Source organism: Panthera onca, chromosome B2 (assembly GCF_046562875.1).
Source record: "Panthera onca isolate mPanOnc1 chromosome B2, mPanOnc1 haplotype 2, whole genome shotgun sequence".
Taxonomy (NCBI): Eukaryota; Metazoa; Chordata; class Mammalia; order Carnivora; family Felidae; genus Panthera; species Panthera onca.
In genome coordinates this window covers 136,618,839-136,638,888 of record NC_138343.1, presented here as the reverse complement: position 1 = coordinate 136,638,888, position 20,050 = coordinate 136,618,839, and the positions used below count along the sequence as shown (strand labels likewise).

At 39.2% G+C, this 20,050-nt stretch overlaps 1 protein-coding gene across 17 annotated transcripts in view; it reads left to right on the top strand.

Moving 5' to 3' along the window:
• SYNE1 (spectrin repeat containing nuclear envelope protein 1) overlaps positions 1–20,050 on the top strand; it is a 470,951-nt gene that overhangs the window by 72,527 nt on the left and 378,374 nt on the right. For all 17 annotated transcript variants that reach the window (XM_078447468.2, XM_078447476.2, XM_078447472.2 and 14 more), the window contains exon 3: positions 9,486–9,547. In XM_078447468.2, coding sequence (XP_078303594.2) covers positions 9,486–9,547 — 62 coding nt within the window. The remainder of the gene's footprint in view (positions 1–9,485; positions 9,548–20,050) is intronic.

Here is a 20,050-nt window from a genome sequence, read left to right as displayed (position 1 = left end):
TTACTTTGCAAATATTTTTCCAGGAAAGACTGGGAATGTCATACTTTCTAATCCAATACAAATGAAAAAGGGCCTTCTTTACTTCATCTCTCTCTCTTCCAGTATCTCAGAAGAAGCCAGTTGATACTGTCAGCTTTCTGCAAGGAAATCTCTCTAGTCGAATGCACAAATTCAAGTTACTGCAGATGACAGAGTAGACAGTACATAAAATACACGTGGCTCTTCTGATCTCTGAGAGCAGAGTCTGCTGTCCTTTTCAGCGTCTGCTAATAGTTTCTTTCCAGCCTCCTCCCCACCTGGTCCCAAGGCCAACACCACATGTTTCAGATCTTTGTCAGAGCAGCACTAGATTCCCAGTAGCAGTTTCTGTTTCACTTAGTCTTTGCTAAACCACCACCAAAACTTAATGGCTTAAAGTAGTAACACATTATGGTTTCTCATGTTCCTGTGGGTGGGCTGGGTGTTTCCTGCGCTGACTATGCCTGAGCTCATTTGTAGAAATGCATTCCGCTGGAGCATTAGCAGGGCTGGTAGGTCCACTGACTTGGATGGCTGCTAATGGTGCTAGCTTGCACTTGGGGTGCCTCGGTTCTCCTCAACATGACTTTTTCCCTCTAGGGTGCTACGGCAGCTTCCTTGTGTGGTGGTCTCAGGGCAGAGCTCTCTACGAGCCAAAATGGAGCCTTTTCAAGGCCCAGCCTCAGAAGTCCTATAAAATCATGTCAGCCATGTTATTTGGTCAAAGCAAGTCTCAAGGCCCATCTGGACTCAGGGGGTGTGGCATCCACTTTGTGTCCGCAGGAGGAACAGCAAAATCACATTGCAAATGCTGTGATAATCCAAATGAGAGGAATTTGTGTAGATATTTTGTAATCAGCCATAGCCTGATTTTGTAAATTTTTTTTTTCATTTATCCGTTTAATTTTCCAATGTAAACATTGGATAATTATAAACGTTATTATATTGTGTTGAAATAGTCAACATACCTTGGACCCTACCCCTGTATAACAACTTTAGTGATGATTTTAGTAACTGTAGATACACAACTGGGATCCTATGATTCTGATCCCCAAACCAGTAATTTGGTTTTGACCATCTCATTGTGGCTGTTATTTAGTTAATAATGATTACATTGTTACTCTATGCTTTTGTTGTTTTTCTGTCTGTAGCCATGTCATCTGGTTGTGCAAAAAGTCCAATCTACTTTCTACTTTAAAATTTCTTTCCAACTTTTTACGGAGGTAAATTCTTCTGCAGAAGAATTCTTCTGCAGAAATAATGAAAAACTTTATTAGGTATAATTAGGAAATTATAATTTAAAATTTTTGTTTTAAATTGGCATTTATATTTTCAGGTAATGAAAATCTGTAAGACGTTTATTTAAGTCATCATTGTCATTCATGCACCTAAAGAATAGAATGACAATCTGCAAAACACAAACAAGTTAATCATAGCCTATTGCAAGTTATCAATGTATCAATATATGATACATTAATATTTTTGTCAAAGATTGCAGTTTCAGACCTGACAACTTTATCTACTTATTTAAGCAGTTTTTCTTGTTGGTGGTTTTTTTTTTTTAATTTTGGTTTAACATTTATTTATTTTTGGGAGACAGAGCACAAGTGGGAGAGGGGCAGGGAGAGAGGGAGACACAGAATCTGAAGGAGGCTCCAGGCTCTGAGCTGTCAGCACAGAGCTGGATGTGAGGCTGAACCCACAAACTATGAGATCATGACCTCAGCCGAAATCGGGCACTTAACTGACTGAGCCACCCAGGCGCCCCTTTTGTTGGTAATTTTATATTTAGATGATATTAAGGATAAATATACCCAGGAATTCACTATTTTGATCTTTATGATTGATCATGACTGATGAAAATAAACATCGTTATGTGAGTACCCATTTATGAAATGCTCTCTCTCTCAGAAATACGTTCTTATAGAAGATTTGTTACATACAAAGAACAAACTGAGGGTTGTTGGAGGGGAGGTAGGTGTGGGAGGGATGGGCTAAATGGGTGATGGTCGTTAAGGAGGGCACCTGATGGGATTAGCACTGGGTGCTACTCCTGAAACCAACACTACACTCTATGTTAACTAATTTGAATTTAAATAAATACATTAAAAAAATATTTGTTAAATACATTGAAATATGCCAATTTCAATTACGTTTAGTATTTTTATTTTTATTTTTTAAGTTTTAGTATTTTTAAAGTCACCATCTATTAGAAGGACATTGGCATATATTTAAACTTTTTAAAATTTAAGTAATGCTATTTAAAAGCTAATGACCATGGACCTCTGTCTCACAGTTTTACATATTATGTATGGTAAATTCATTATCTGTGGACTATATTTAATAAAAATACAACTAACATGTTTATAGGCAGCGACATTTTCATGATTGATTGCAAAGGCTCCACATAATCTAGGCTACTTTTTACTGTGGTCTCTTTGCTTGCACATACATGTGTAAGTCACTTCGGACAAACTACAGTTGTGCAAAATCAGCAAGTCACTGTTACTATGACTTACGACTCACCAGGAGGAAAACCGTTGACTATAGTCAGGTGTGATAGTTTGTTAATGGTCAGATTTAATCACTGTTGCCAAATAGGGCCTCATTTCTGCATGTGTCATGATCTTATCCTGAAATGGCAAAATACCTAAGAAATATATAACAGGACAAAGAAATCTAGAAATTGAATGTCAGATCCTGCTCCCTTTATCTTTCACTTGTTTCTAGAGAGCGAAAGTGCCTTGGAATGTCAGGATTATTTCTTACAACATCACCAGGGCCATGTTTGTATAATAGTCTTCCTACAGAGACCTCTCTTAAGACCTAGAAGCTTCCAACTCCTTAGGTCTCTCAGACCAACTGCCTTTGAAACAGAACCAGTGATGGAAACCTCCAAGGTGAAGCACTTAATTTTCATACCTACTGGTTTGGTTTGTTTTTGTTTTTGTTTTTGTTTTCTTTTTACCTCACACAGTCTGGCCTTTAGGAAGGAATCAAGGTTCAAATTTAGAGAGGAGGAGAATTGGAGCTGCTTCTGCCCATACATGGATCAAAACTTGGCCTTAAATGGGAGGCTGTTACGGGTTCCTATCTGTGGGGCACCCACCTCCTACTCTTTCTGGCTTCTGAAGCCTCACCTCGCTTTTGAGCTGACACCACCGTCTTCTCTAGGCATTTCGGGATGCATTTGCAATGCACCAGAATCCTCATAATTCTCTCTCTGGAGCCTGCTACTTCTCTTTCCTTCCTTGGTGAGTGGCATCATTATCCAGTTGCTCATGATAAAAAAAATATAGACAGCACCCTTAGCTCCTGTGCATTTCCAATTGTTGCCCTGCAGCCATCTCACTTACCTTGTTCATCCCTGTTAAAAGAATTCATCACTTTCAACATGCGTTCTGCTAGTATAATCCTAAATATCCTCCCTGCTCCCAGCCTCTTCTTCCTCCAAGTAAGCTTCTACACTGCCACTGGAGTATATATTTCTGTGTCTCAGGTCTCATACGATCATGTCTTTGTCCTGTCCAAAACCGTTCGTGGCTTCCCGTTGTTCAGAAGATGGAGACCAAACTCCGTGGCAAGTGATTCAAAGGCTTTAAGAACCTGATTGTTAGCTGTTTTCTAGGCTCACTTCCTTCTTTATCCTTCTCAAACCCTCTCTGCTTTATAATTCAGCCGTAACAGATTTTTACTGTCGCTTTAATACATCATGCCATGTTTTTAAGAGACTGCCGCTTTCTCCTAAAAAGCTCTCTACCTGCAAATTTCTACTTACCTGCTGATGTTCTATGTAACCTCCTTTTTTTAGCTTCTCTGACTCTTCCAGCCTGTGCCATTACCCTGTATGAGAACTAGTTACTCCTGTATTTATGTTCCCTCAACATTTTATATGTTCCTCCATTATAGTAGCTGACACATTGCTTTGAGCTATTATTTCCATATTTGTCTTTTCCATTTATTACTAGTTCCTTAGAATAGGGCCTGTTTCTTAGTCTCTAGCACTTAACAAATGCATCCATTCGTTTCTTTAGTAATTAAATCATCTACTATGCAATAATGAAGAAGACAGTGATGGATAAGTCAGATGTGGTCCATGCCATATAATCTGAAACTTAGATTCTAATGGTGGAAACAAATAGGTACCCAAAAGATGATGGTACCAATACTGATTTAGATGAGCACCAATACTGATAACAGCACCAATACTGATTTAGATGAGATATTCAGGAAATAAAATCCACAGCAGTTCCTTATGAGTTTGTTGGGTGGGGATGAGGGTAAGTAAAGACCCAAGGAGGACCTCACACTGACTGGTTTAAGAACTAGGTGGATTTTAGTTTGTATTAATAGATATTAAGGAATAAAACTCTAAAAAAAAATTTTTTTTAGATTTATTTTTAAGAGAGAGAGACAGAGTGAAAGTGGGGGAGGGGCAGAGAGAGAGAGGGAGACACAATCGGAAGCAGGCTTCAGGCTCTGAACTCTCAGCACAGAGCCCAACGTGGGGCTTGAACCCATGAACCGTGAGATCATCACCTGAGCTGAAGTCAGCGGCTCAACCGACTGAGCCACCCAGGAGCCCCAGGGAATAGAACTTGTAAACAGGATTAACTTCTTGTTCTCTGTGATTCCTAGAACTGGAGAACTGAGTTTACATGTGTGACAGAGTTCTCTGCATTTACAACTAGTATACATGTTCACCTAAATGTCTTAATGCATTACTCTTTTTACAGTTTTGTTGGAAATATTTAGCATGCATACATAGGAACACTTGGTAAGACCTTAACATGTTGTTCTAAAAAGCAGAAGATAGAAAAGTCACTATAAGATTAACAATTAAATACATTTAAATAATACTCTATTAAATATAACTACTTATACACAGGAAGAACTATAAACCAATATTGTAGAGATTAGTTCAGTGCATCATCAACAGCTTTATAAAGAAGTGTTATCGTTCATAATGCTGTTTTAATGCAGTGTGGTAGACATTCACTTCATATTTCATAATACTTCCACAATTTAAACATTTTATGCCGTTGTTATCAGATTTAACTACAAAATCCTGGACTAAATTATTTAGATTTTTATATCAAAAATGAGTATTTGCTGACATGATGAAATTTTAGGAATTTTTCTTTATTTGGGGAATATCGTAAGTAAAATCAGAAAACATTTAGTTAGAATTCAGTTGGCTGTGTCTGAAAATATAAAAAGTAGATTGCTAGAACCCAGTAAACTGCTTTTGCAGCTGTAATATAAAAGGAAACATGTAAAGAATTTGACACTTACATATATACAATGAATGCTACAAAAAAAAAAAAAGAAAACCAACAACCATAATTTGGGCTTTCTAAAAAAAGACCTTTTTTGCCAAAGTCTAAATATAAACTCAGAGATTTACCATCAGATGAAACTGGTACAATAGCAGTATTGTTCTGTTAAAGGTGAGAGTAGTAAAAATATAACAACTTAAAATCAGGAAGTAATGTCAATAGTTTATTACATAAATTTCTAACTCATACACTAACACTGTGCTCATTTAAGATTTTAAAACACTGACATCTTGTAACATTAATAGAATTGTGTATAATCTCAAATTGAGTTTAAAAATTTATATACACTGTAACTGTAGTCTATTTTAAACCTAGAATTGGATTTTATATATTATGGATAAAGTCCTGAATTCTGTCAAATCCGGTTTGATTAATTAAGATTATTCTGCTGCTGCATGACTTTATTCATAGAAGCTAAAGATTTTAAGGTCAAACTCAAATTGGTTTAACTATGAATTTATCATTTTAATCTGATGACTATTTGATATGACTAATATGGTAATTCCCATGCTATCCTTGGGCAGTAGTATGATGGTGTAAGAACCTGACTGTGGAGACTAAAGCTTGGCTGTGCCTCTGGGTGGCTTTGGTAAAAATGCTTAACGTCTACGTGCCTTGGTTTTCTTGTAAAATGGCATTTATAACAGTTCTTGCTTGAAGACTTGTTACAAGAAGTAAATGAGTTAATATGGACGTATTACATATGGTATGTAATAATTTATTATTAAATAATTAAAATATAATGGGATCATTAGAGAGAGAGGAAATACAGTACCTGGGTACACATGACACTAATACAATACTGTGTGTTAATTATGCTGGAATTAAAATTAAAAAAAAAGAGAGAATACTTCTGAAGAATAAACAATACCGTGACTTTGCCAAGAATATTTCTTAGGGAAAGGAAATGTTAATAATTTTGATGAAAGGATGATTACATATATGTAGATTCATCCAGAGTATTTCCTTGCTGAGTCATTGCAAACCGACCAATTAATAATTACTTTGATTCACTGGGGAAATAACACTACTAGAAATAATTAAAAGCATTTGGAACCAGAAGATGAATTTGCATTATCACTTCCCATACTGCGTATAAGAAGATGTTAAGGGGGCGCCTGGGTGGCTCAGTTGGTTGAGCGTCCGACTTCGGCTCAGGTCACGATCTCGTGGTCCGTGAGTTCGAGCCCCACGTCGGGCTCTGGGCTGATGGCTCAGAGCCTGGAGCCTGCTTCTGATTCTGTGTCTCCCTCTCTCTCTGACCCTCCCCCATTCATGCTCTGTCTCTCTCTGTCTCAAAAATAAATAAACGTTAAAAAAAAATTAAGAAAAAAGATGTTAAGACATTATGACTTATATTATCTTAGAGCACAGAATTTATATATTTTAGGTGACAGCAAGCTGCTTTGGTGCTAATTGTTTCACTTAGCATTTGCCAAATCTATCACATTTTTGATAAAATAAATTATTTTTCATTTGTTTCCTTTATACCCTTCCTTGGTCAAAAGTAAATACATGTTGAAGTGATATTTTTAAAATTTGAACTAGAGCATGTCAGTTTAGTATTTTAAAACTTATTTTCTATAGTTTCCAGTAAATTCTGTTTTTTGCTCTACATTTAGTTGTCACCTAATCCTTAATATAAAAGGCCATTCATATCATGAAAGGCCTAAAAATAAATATTTTTGTCAGAGTCAGATGTATCAGATACTCAAATGAAGACATGTAATACAAAAAATAATAAAGCAAATAAAATTATTAGAATTAAGCTTTCAGCAAAGTTTGACAGGACCTTGTCAGGGAGTGATACAGTTAATTCCATTACATTTTTCTTTTTCTGAGAACTCAGAGTGGCTGTATTTCCAGTTTGTTTTGTAGTTAAATTTGAGATTTTATCTGGGTTTTCCAAAAAGATATGGAAAGAAATATTTTTATTTTTTAATGTTTATTTATTTTTGAAAAAGAGACAGAGTGCAAGCGGGGGAGGGACAGAGAGAGAGGGAGACACAGAATCGGAAGCAGGCTCCAGGCTCCCAGCTGTCAGCACAGAGCCTGACGTGGGGCTTGAACTCACGAGCCATGAGATCATGACCTGCGCTAAAGTTGGATGCTTAACCCACTGAGCCACCTGGTGCCCCTGGACAGGAATTTCTCATCTTCTTTCAAACTCAGCCCTTTAAACATCCCATATAATTCTTAAGTTCTTTACAGAAAGAAAGAAAGAAAGAAAGAAAGGAGGGAGGGAGGGAGGGAGGGAGGAAGAAAATAAATATCAGTGCCTGGTACAGAAAAAGTATATGTATTATTATTTGTTTTTGTATGTACTTGAAAGTTTTAGAAGTGCATGCCTAAAGTACATTCAAGATAATGGTATTCTGCAAGTTCTTCGGATATATTCAAAATTTCTCCAAATTAAAATGTTATTAATTTTCTTCATTCCTTCATTGCACAGTATTTTTTTTTTTCTCATGTTTGTAGGCATTGGGAACAAAGTTCCTGTCCTCATGGGGCTTATATTCACATAGGCAGTTAGATGTTCTCACTTGAAGCCCAGAAGAGGTCAGCTCCAGGGATGTGGATCTGGGCACACCAGCCCTCAAAGGGCAAGGAATTGAAATGATGTCTTGTTCAACTGTGTTCCTCCCAACATCCGGTCTAGTGTTTTATAAACAGTTGACACTCGGTAGATGTTGTTGGAATGAATAGAATTCACCTTTTCTTAATAAGGGGTTAAACTGGCCCCTCCCTCTCTGGCCTTCCTATCTTTATGCCTCTAATTAAAACCTTCTTGGACCCTACTTCTTTTTGCATCTGATGTGAATTTTCTCTTGGTTCATAAGAAATTACCACAAACTTAGCATTTTAAAACAGTTTTCTTTTATCATCCTCAAAATTGGTAAGTCAGGAGGCCATGCACAGCTTGGGTGCGTTCTCTGCTCAGGGTCCCGCAAGTCGGCCAGCAAGCGGACAAGTCTGCCATGTCAGCTAGGTTGCATTTTTATCCAGAGGCTGAGATAGGGAAGAATGCACCTTTGAACTCATTCGGGTTGTTAGCAGAATTCATTTCCTTGTGGCTGTGTGACTGAGGTCCCAGCTGCTGGCTGACTTTTGGCTGGAGACCACCCTTCCCTAAAGGCGGCCTGCCCTTCCCTGTCACACGGCCCCCTCCATGGTCAGTTCACCACACGGCTATTTGCTTCCTCCAAGCCAAAAGGAGAATCACTCCAGTTGGCCAGGATGGAATCTAATACAGAGTCACATGTCTATAGGTGTGACGGCCCGTTGCCTTTGCCATATTCTGTTGGTTAGAAACAAGTCACATGTACTGCCTGTAGTCTGCCTACACAAGGGTGTGAACCCCAAGGGGTGGGATCTTTGAGGGTCACCACAAGAGTGTTCACCACACTCCCCATCTGGTTAAGTCCCTGTAATGCCTCACATACACAGTTCTATCTTATGACATTACTGTAGAACCCTCGACTATGCACCTGCCCTTGCTTGCTGTTTCCACTTCTAGCTATTTCATGGCGGGGACAATGCCCTGTTGTTTTCTCTCTATCTCTTTGCACCTAACATAAAACTTGGCACTTGGTTGGTCTCAGTGAACTTTTTCAAACAGCTTTATTGGGGTATAATTGTATAGTGAACTGTCAATAAGTGAATGAAGGTTAACATCGGGCTAACATATTGAAAATTTTGAAGCATTTGCTAATAATGTTTAAAGGAATAGTCTAGGGGCGCTTGGGTGGCTTACTTGGTTGAGTGTTCGACTTCAGCTCAGGTCATGATCTCACGGTTGGTGAGTTTGAGCCCCATATTGGGCTCTGCGCTGACAGCTTAGAGGCTGGGGCCTACTTCGGTGTCTCCCTGCCTCTCTGCCCCTCCCCCACGTGTACTCTGTGTCTCTCCCTCGCAAAAATAAATAAAAATTAAAAAAAAAAATTTTTACGTAAATCGGAAATAGTCTACTTGGAGTTGTACTGTCCCTTCCTTCAAGACAACAATTGGCAAAATGGGTTAGAAAACAAAATAATATGATTATTTCTAGAGTTTGTAACTGAATATTTTTTAGGATATGACTTCACGGTATACTGTGTTACCTAACTAGATTTATTTTTTTTCTTCTAGATGAGCAAGAGATAGTACAAAAACGTACTTTCACCAAATGGATCAACTCGCATCTGACCAAGGTAAAGGAAATTACCCAGAGTTCTGTGTTTACTTGGTTGGAGCTGATAAATCACTGAATTCCAAGTGTAATAAAGGAATACTCTTGACGTTCTTGTCACTAATACTGATCAATGATATCGGCAGTTCTGTCAGCTTAACTGTTGCCTACATGTGGCATTTGCTGACGTTGCCTCTGAGAAGAAATGAATGGGCAGCTAGAGTCAGGAGGTCAGTTCTTCATGTCAATGCTATGAATTCTGATGAAATGTTTTGTTCAGTTATTTCTTCTGTAATAATGTGTATGTCATATGAAAAGGAGAATTTGTGAGGTGCCTGGGTGGCTCAGTTGGGTAAGCATCCGACTCTTGATTTCAGCTCATGTCGTGGTCTCACAGTTCGTGAGATTGAGCCCCATGTTTGAGTCTTTGCTGACAGCATGGAGCCTGCTTGGGATTCTCTCTCTCTCTCTCTCTCTCTCTCTCTCTCTCTCTGTCTCTCTGCACTCCCCCACTTGTGCTCTCTCCCTCTCTCCCTCAAATAAACATTTGAAAAAAAGGAAAAAAAGGAGAATTTGTGCTGAATTTTGGTTTCTTTTTTTAATTAATTTATTTAAATTCAAGTTAGTTAGCATACACTGTAATATTGGTTTCAGGAGTATAACCCAGTGATTCATCGGTCGCATATAACACCCAGTGTTCATCCCAACAAGTTCCCTCCTTAATGCCCATCACCCATTCAGCCAATTTCTTTTGGAACAGAAAGAAGCAAGGAGTGGTCTGTCCTGAGCACAGAATTTAGTATGAGTAGATTATGACAGGATTTGGGTTCTCTTCTTAGGTGCCTTTAAAAAAAGGTTTTTTTTAATGTTTATTTATTTTTTTTAACTTTTTTTTTTTTTTTTTTTGAGACAGGGAGAGACAGAGCATGAACAGGGGAGGGTCAGAGAGAGGGAGACACAGAATCCGAAACAGGCTCCAGGCTCTGAGCTGTCAGCACAGAGCCCGATGGGGACTCGAACTCACAGACCGAGAGATCATGACCTGAGCTGAAGTCGGCTGCTTAACCGACTGAGCCACCCAGGAGCCCCAATGTGTATTTATTTTTGAGAGAGAGGGGGTGGGTGGGCAGGGAGGAGCAGAGAGAGAAAGGCACACACAGAGAATCAGAAGCAGGCTCGAGGCTCTAAGTTGTCAGCACAGAGCCCGATGCGGGGCTTAAACCCACAAACTGCGAGATCATGACCTAAGCTGAAACCGATGCTCAGCCTACTGAGCCACCCAGGCGCTCCTCTTCTTAGGTGCTTTGATAGCCAAGTAACCGTGGTGTCAGGACACTAAAAAGACTAATCACTCTGAGATTATCCATACCAACATGAGGTTGTATCAGATGACTATGTATTTGCACATTGTAATGACTTTGAACATAAATGCTACTATAAAACAAATTCCAATATGGCTATACTACAATAAAATTAGTCTCATAAATACGCAGTTGAAAAAAACATGTGAACCAAAAAAACATTGCATTTGTAAACGCAGACAATTGTCTGAATTCAGTTAATGGATCCTTTGCTGCGAGTGGTACCTCCCTACAGTGTTCCAGGCATAACCCCATGAGCAGCTTTTGATCAGGGACTTCCCCAAAGCGTCTTTTACAGTTCAGAAGCAAACAAAGCATGGCGATTTATTGCGGTCCCATTGTACAAATTAACTGCTTACTGTGTGTCTAAGGTAGGCTTTGGAGAGAGGAAAACGTTGGTAAGACACTTACCCAGGCCTTGAGAGGCTCACAATCCGGTTATGACAGCAGACTAAACAATGTGTCTGGATTTGGTAAACTGGGATTGTATCTCCTTTCATTGCTTTCCAGAAGTCCCTTGATGAGAAGAGAATTCTCTGACATAGTGGTTGCCCCCGGAATCTGCCCTGTGAAAAGGCGGTAAATGCCTCCGGGGGCTCATTTTCTCAGTTCTTGGCTGGTGCCAGCCAGTCATTACTTTGCTACAGAATTGTCATCAATTGGGGAAGATTATTTTTTTTTTCCAAAATGAAAATAGAGTTATTGTTTTTCTTCACATTGTTAAGAAAGTTACATGCTAATTGTAATAGTAGTAACAACCCTCTTACAGTGTAAAGAAAGTAGAAATCAGCTCAAATCTCACGATCTTCACCTTAAATCATCACCATCACGTTGATCACCGTTTTTCTACACCGTTTTTTTTTTTTTAGAGACAGGGAGAGACAGAGCATGAACAGGGGAGGGTCAGAGAGAGGGAGACACAGAATCCGAAACCGGCTCCAGGCTCTGAGCTGTCAGCACAGAGCCTGACGCGGGACTCGAACTCACAGACCGAGAGATGGACGCTCACAATTTTACAAAAATGATTTGCAGGATACTGTTGTGTATGCCTCTGTTTCACTCAGCCCATATTTCCGTGTTAGTGGATACGGAGCTATGTAATAATTTTAATGGCTGAATAATATTTTATTAAAAATATAATTACTTATTATAAATCATAAATTAGCCTGTAGCCTATTGATGGTCATTTAAGTGGTTTTCGATTGTTTAATGTTATATACAGTACTACACTTAATGTCCTTGGGCATATGTCTTTGTACCCATGTGTGATTTTTCTACTTAAGATACATTTTCAGAAGTGGGTCAATAGTCCTCAGGTATACATGTTTGCAATTTTAATGTATACCAAGAGCATATACAAATGCCCATTTCCTTACACTATTAGCCTTCTTGGAGGTTAACAGTGTTTCCTAATCTAATTGGCAAAAATATTTATAAATGTTTATAATTATAAATTATAAGTTACAATTTATAATTAACTTTTTCAGATTTTTAAAAATAGGAGTTGAGGGACACCTGGGGGGCTCATCGATTAAGAGCCCGACTTTGGCTCAGGTCTTGATCTCACGGTTTGTGGGTTCGAGTCCCGCACTGGGCTCTGTGCTAACAGCTCAGAGACTGGAACCTGCTTTGGATTCTGTGTCTCCCTCTCTCTCTGCCCCTCCCCCACTTGTGCTCTCTCTCTCTCTCTCTCTCTCTCTCTCTCTCAAAATTAAATAAACATAAATTATGTTTGAATAGGAGTTGAATATCTTTGTGAAAGCTTTTCAAGTAGAATCCTTGGGATACACTCATCTATGTACTGAATACTTAAAAAGAGGGGAAATCCGAATGTATGCCATGGTGCACAGTATATGAAGGGCCTTTGTGAAGGGACTAAATGCCAAGAGCTTGTTTTCAAATATCATTGTTTTACCATTGCTCCAAGTTACTTTACATACTTTCGTGATAACTGGTTATTGGACTAGGCTCTACCAATGTGCATTTTTTTTCCGTTCTGTTTTCCAGCCCTGCTTTGTAAGCTCACCCCTGCAATTTCCCGTCTAAATATCTGTAGCCCTACCTTTACTGGGTAGTGTCAGCCTTTCTCATTCATGAAGTCATTTCTGACCACAGGCGAAGCAGTGAGGCTGTCTGTCCCCTAGCAAACGCTCCAAGCGTGGTAGCCTTGCCCCTGCACCCCTCCTCCAGTGCCTCCCCCCTGCCTTCTCTGGTTTTCCTGCCTGTAGTGCAGAAGAGTGCAAAGTCTTAGCCCTTCTCCAGAACCTGTAGCATAGGTGGAGAAGTTTAGTATGTCTTAAAATTATTTTGAACTGTATACCTCGCCTTCCCAACACCCGTGTAAAGTCTTTAAGGCATATGCTAATTCTCAGAATTTCTTTATAAATCTTAATAGCTCTAAGCACAGTGCTGCGTACCAGACAGAGGTGATTAATACACCAACAGCAAAGAGTCTATCTTTTCTTATTTTGTTAGAATCGTAAGGCTATCACCTGGGGAAAACGATTAATCTCTGGTATTGAGCCAAGTGTTTTACACAGGTTATTTTATTGCACACATCTTCATATACTTCGTAGTTGGTGCTGCTGAGATTTTAATCCAGACCTGAATCTAAAGTCCATGTGCTTTCCTGACTTTACACATTTTTACATCAATCGTATTGTTTTGAAAACCCCAGAAACTTATTACTTCCACAACTGCTCCATTATTATCTTATGTAATAGAGATTTTTTTGTTTGTTTTTTTCTCTTCTGAATTTTGATTTCTTTCTTTCCTGAGTCATCTTGAAAAAAGAAAACTGAAGGATAAGAAGGATACCTGTACTTGCCATCTTGAATTTATTTATACCTCCATTGTAGTACCTTGCCAAACATAGCTAAAACACTCAAATTCATTTGAGAATATATTCCTTTCTGGACTCACTTATATTTGGAAAACATTTTGAAAATCAAATCTGACCCATGACCCTGCCTTGGCAGAGGTTTAGAGTATCTATGTATAGAGTCAATGTTTGTCTGCATTTGTCTTAGCAACTAACCACATGATTCCCAACTCATTCCTTTCTCTTTCCCATCCTTTGCCCACCTTTGTCCTTTTTTGAGTGTTCCACTTCCAGCCCTTTCTCATTCCCCCACCCACCTGTCTCCTGTCCCTGCACCACCTCGATCTTTCTGTCCTATCTCTTCCTCCGTTATACCTCCAAGCAGCCCCCTTACTGCCTCTATCTTAATTTCCCCATTCCTATCTTCATCCCCATTTCCATCTCTTTCTGTCTGGACCCTAAACCCTACAAAAACACATGCAACCTGCATATCTTGGGCTTCACAGTCTCTCTGAGGTCACCTTTACTTGTACACCCAAACTGAAATGGTAGCACACACTTCCCAATCCATTGCAATGGGCTCCCTTCTGAGAATGTTAATATCTCACTTGCAACAGAAAAGAAGGTCAACTTCGTATCTTCGATCTGACCCCTGAATCAGGACATTGTGTCACTTTTCGAACTGCTGCATGGTAAGACTTGTTCCCCAAGCCATTCTGTGATGCCTGAGTGTGCTTGGTCCCATCACTCTAGCACCTTAGGGACGTGGAACCCAGGCACGCATGTGGACACACACGTACACGTACAACTGTGGTCAGCTAAGCTTTCGCAGAAGTTTTTGTTATGCTGAGAGTCTTATTATGTCTCTTGTGAAAGCAGCTTCTTGAGTTTTTGGTCCTTGGCTCCCCATCACCAATTAGCAACACCCAGGCTTTCAGTCACAGGGAAGGCCATACTCAGGCTACAAACATTTCTCACTAGAAAAAATAGCCCACAAATAAGCAACTTGACCTGTCTCAATGTCTTTTTTTTAACCCACCAGAGCTTTCTGAAGCACCCTTTCTCTCTTTCTTCTTGGTTATTAAATAATCAAGGTAGTGGCTTATTCTACAACTAAGAGATAGTCTACTCCCAGCATGGAGACCTGAATTCTGTCGGCTTTCAAAGAACTGGGTCCCTTGTAGTTTGTTGGATCAGATTGAGTCTGGTTTGATGTGTTGTTTGTGTGTTTGCTTGTTTACTTTGTCCAACAAATACGCAACAAATGTAGACCCTGTGTTAGTCAGCTCGGGCTTTTATGACAAAATACTGTAGACTGGGGGGACTTAAAGAACAAACATTTATTCCTCATAGTTCTGAGCCTGAGAAGACCAAGATCATGTGCCAACAAGGTGAGAGTCCTCTTCCTGGCTGTGTCCTCAGCTGGCAGAGAGAGAGGGAACTCTGGTCTTTTTTCCTCTTCTCATAAGGACACTGGTCCCATCCTGGGGGCATCATCTCATGACCTCATACACATGTAATTCCTTCATAAAGGCCCCTCTTCCTCTACTATCACAGTAGAGGCTTCAACATGGATTTGGGGGACACTCAAACATTTAGTCCATAACAGGCCCCAAGTTCATTCTGAGGTCTGGCTTGAAGCACATGAGTATTTCTTCCAAATTTATAATAAAGGAATGGGAGCTCAGTCCTGGCATGATGACATGAACGAGCTTGTCTCCTCTTTCATTTCATTCATTTCAATCCCTGTAGTGCACAGCTCTGTGCTTTGGGTTCATTTCATATAATCGCAGAGCCAAACTACTTAAAAGAGTTAAAATGCATTTTATTCCTATGTTGTGTTTGTTCCCCCTACGATTTTCTGTTGAAATCTACCAATAAAGGTAAGAAAATGACCCAGGTTGAAAATACTTTTTGTGCTAGTAACCAAGATACTAGTCTTGTTTCACCTATTTATTATGGTACATAATGTGCCCAGTTATTTTATCTCTAAGAACAAGAAAGGAGAAAATTGCTAAGTTGGGAGGAAAAAAAAAGAGTTTCAACTTTTTCCTAGAATGCAAGTTGTAAATATCTTGCAGGATGTCAGTTGTCTGAGAGCATTTGCATAGTAGTCATGGGAATGTTTGTGGATTTGCACTGGAATGGTAGGGGCACCTGGGTGGCTCAGTCAGTTAAGCATCGGACTCTTGATTTCTGCTCTGGTAACGATCCTAAGGACCTGGGATTGAGCCCCACTGTGGGCTCTGTGCTGAATGTGGAGCTTGCTTAAGATTCTCTCTCTCTCTCTCTCTCTCTCTCTCTCTCTTTCTCTCTCTCTCTCTCCCTCTTTCTCTCTCTCTCTCTCTCCCCCCCCCATCTTCTGCCCCCTCCCCTCCTTGTGCTTTCTCTCTCGTTTTCAAAAATAAAAAATAGAAACAAACAAACAGGAACTGTAAACCATTTCATCCATTTGTAAAACAGGAACTGTAAACCATTTCCAATTTTTTGGAAATTGACCATTTCCAGAAATAGCTTTAATAATCAGTTGTGTCAGGTTTTAAGAGCTAGAATGTTGAATTGAGAAGTAGAAAAATCGATTCTTTTCTCCTAAGGTCATTCAATCTTTGGTGCATTAGGACATGTCCAAAAGATTTTTCATGGAGATGCATTTGGGGAAGGTTTTTAATGGGAGAATTTTAATTTTGTTCTTGGCTGCTTTGCCCAGTTGCAAATTAACAAACTATTTCCTTCTAATTAAATAAAATAATAAACTCTTTTACTGATGGCATTCCATTCTATTGTAACAATTCTTTATAAATATTATGACAGCAGTGTGAAGAGAGAGGGTGCTTATAAGTAAGAGAGCAATCTGTTTTCAAATAAATACTTTTCTTTTTTGTTTTAATTTTTTTTAAAGTTTATTTATTTTTGACAGAGACAGAGTGCAAGCATGAGCTGGGGAGGTGCAGAGAGAGAGAGGGAGACACAGAATCTGAAGCAGGCTCCAGGCTCCAGGCTCCAAGCTGTCAGCACAGAGCCTGACGTGGGGCTTGAACTCACGAACTGTAAGATCATGACCTGGGCTGAAGTTGGACGCTTAACTGACTGAGCCACCCATGTGCCGCAAATAAATACTCTTCTTAAAACAAAAACCTTAGACGATAAATTTCATATATTGAAAAAAAAAAAAGAAAAAAAAAACAAAAACTTTACTGAATCAGGGAAAAAAACCTCAAGAATCTTCTGTGTATGTGTGTTTTATGCCATTGTTAGTACACAGATGTAGATTATTCAAACTTGTGGATATAATTATCAGTTCATTTTTTTTATGTTTGCTTTGTTTACAAATGGAAGTCTTTATGCTTCTACAATTATGCAAAACATTGCAAATCAGAAATTTTCAATATAATGTAATGTAACATTAACAAAAACTAGTGGGTTGCATTTATTTTATATCCCTGATAATTCCTTTTGAGAATGGGGTTTCATCAGACATGGACTTTTTCATTTTCTTCCTTTTCAGAAAGATACCAGACTCTTTCTTTCTCCTTTCAAAGAAAGTATTTGTTTTTTACTTTTTAAATTAGCAATTAGCAATTACTCCATATTGATTTTGAGTAATGTTTTTTTTTAGTGTTTACTCATTTTTTGAGAAAGAGAGAGAGTGGGGGAGGGGCAGAGAGAGAGGGAGACACAAAATCCAAAACAGGCTCCAGGCTCTGAGCTGTCAGCACAGAGCCCAACGTGGGGCTTGAACTCACGATCTGCGAGATTGTCACCTGAGCCAAAGTCGGGCGCTTCACCGACTGAGCCACCTGGGCGCCCTGATTTTGAGCAATGTTTTTTTTTAAAGTTAAGTCCTGATTTAGTTCTAGCTTCTCATCACTCATTGCTAAAAATATTTCTAAGTTGCGGGCTACCATTTGTTGAACTTTTACCATGTGCCCGTCACTATGCCTTAGTGAATTTGTCTTTTATTTAGTCTTCACTTCAAGAATCAAATATGAGTATTGTTTGCTACATCATACAGATTATGATGCCGAAGTTAAGAGTTAGTTAATAAATTCAAGGTCACATAAGTAGATGAAAAACCAGATTTTAACCACACACCTCTGAAGTTTGGGCATTAACCGTTGTGTTATATACTCTCATGCTTCAATTGTTTATTTAGCTCTTTATGCAGAAGATACTTTTTAAGCACCTGTCATACACCAGGGGTTGTGGGTAGAGTGGTGAACAGCCCAGTTGTACATGCCTTCCTGAAACTGATAGTGTCACAGAAGAAACAAACAATTACAGCAAAGCGTGTCTTGCTAAATGCTATGCGAGGGGAGGTGCCAGGGTATCAGGAGCACCTGGCAAGCGTAAGCAGCGACACAGGAAACCTGAAGGAAGGCATCAAAGTAGGCTTTCAGAGACAGGAACATTTAAACTAGGGCCTGAGAAATGCCTTGGGATTGGATATGTGAAGGAACCAATGTTTTTAAAAGTTGAGAGGTGAGAAAGAGCACGGTCCAGTAAAGGAAATGGAAGAAGTTTAGAGTGCCTGAAAATATGGCTCCAGGAGTGGGTTGGCAACAGAGAAAACTAAGAATTGGTCAAAGGCCAGTCATTAAGAGAACTTGGACTGTGTTATGGGCAGTGGGAGACATTGAAGAATCTTAGCCAGGAAAATTAAATGATCGCTTTGTCTCTAAACACCTCGGTCTCTCTCTCTCTCTCTCTCTCTCTCTCTCTCTCTCTCTCTCTCTCTTTCTCTCTCTGTCATAAATTAGAGCAGGAGCAAGTGACATTAGAGGTGGAGTAGGAGAAACGTAGACACATTGAAATGTATGTAGGAGTAGACTCAGTAATTAATCAGAATCTTGGAGAAGAATGACATGTAGATTTCTGATACAAGCAAATGATTAAGATCATTCACATACATAGAGAATACAACGGGCTTGGGGGAAAGCTAGTAGTCCAGTTTTAGACAGAGAAATTACTCAGTAGAGATAAACCCATTGGATTTGGCAGTTAGGAAGTCATTGGCCACCATGGGGAGTAGCCATGCTGTAACAGAAATCAGACTGACAAATTGATGAGTAAATGAGAGGGAAGGATGTTAGGACACTGAATGTACATTACTTATTCATGTGCTAGAGCATCAGCTAAAACAGAACATGGGGTTTGGTAAGAGCTGTCTTAATAAGGGGTAATTTTAGGTGTGTCTACTAAGGGTATGATCAAGAACTAACAGGGAGGAAGAGGCTGCAAAAGAAGGGAAAGAAAGTCATTTCAGAGATACAGGATCTCAAGGAGGCAAGGTGGGAGAGAAAATCAAGAGCACAGGTGGAACCTGTAGGTTTGTACCAGAGGAGAGTCATCTCTCCTTCTCTGAAACCAGGGTGGAAATAGGAAGGGTGAGTGTGGATGTGCCTAAATTTGGTATCAACACGGAGAGGAAGACAGAGTTGAGGTAGACTTGAATTTGAGGAAATTCCTACCTAATGGCGGCCATGTTTTTTAGATCTAACAGGGTAGTCTCCATTTTCGAGCAAAGAATTTATGTTGGGATAAATGTTTTAAAAAGTGACCATTAAAAAGATGTTAGTTCTTTCTCATTTTAAAATTTATCTTGGGGCACCTGGGTGGCTCAGTCAGTTGAACGTCTGACTTTGGCTCAGGTCATGATGTCACGGTTCGTGAGTTTGAGCTACATTGGGCTCACTACTGTCAGCACAGAGCTTGCTTTGGATCCTCTGTCTCCTCTCTCTCTGCCCCTCTCCTGCTCTCTCTCTCTCTCTGTGTCTATCAAAAATAAATAAAACATTAAAAATAATTAAAAAATTTACTTATCATAGCAAATTCCTGAACTTTATGCAAGATCTATAGGCTGTGGTCATTATATAGTGCCACCTTGGCCCCCAAAGGAAACAACTTAAAGATGTGTTTTTCAGAAAACTTTTACAGGAAATTAGATTATTTGTTTTCATTTTTAAGCTTATTTTTTGACAGAGAGTGGGGGGAGGGGCAGAGAGGGAGAGAGAGAATCCTAGGCAGACCCTGTGCTGTCAGCACAGATACTGGGCCTCAAACCCACAAACTATGAGATCATGACCTGACCTGAAATCAAGAGTAAGACGCTTAACCAATTCAGCCACCCAAGTGTCCCAGGAAGTTAGGTTTTTAATTAGAAAAAGATAGTGTAAGTAATCTTGACATTACCACTGGTTTCAAAATTTTGTAGTTTCACGTTTTTTCTCATTTCATCAAATAGAATAGAATGCTCTATTTGTATTTCAATCTTCATGGTGTTTGTTGTAAATGAATATATGGTTTGGTACTAAATCCTTTGGGAAAAACAAATAGGTCTCAAATA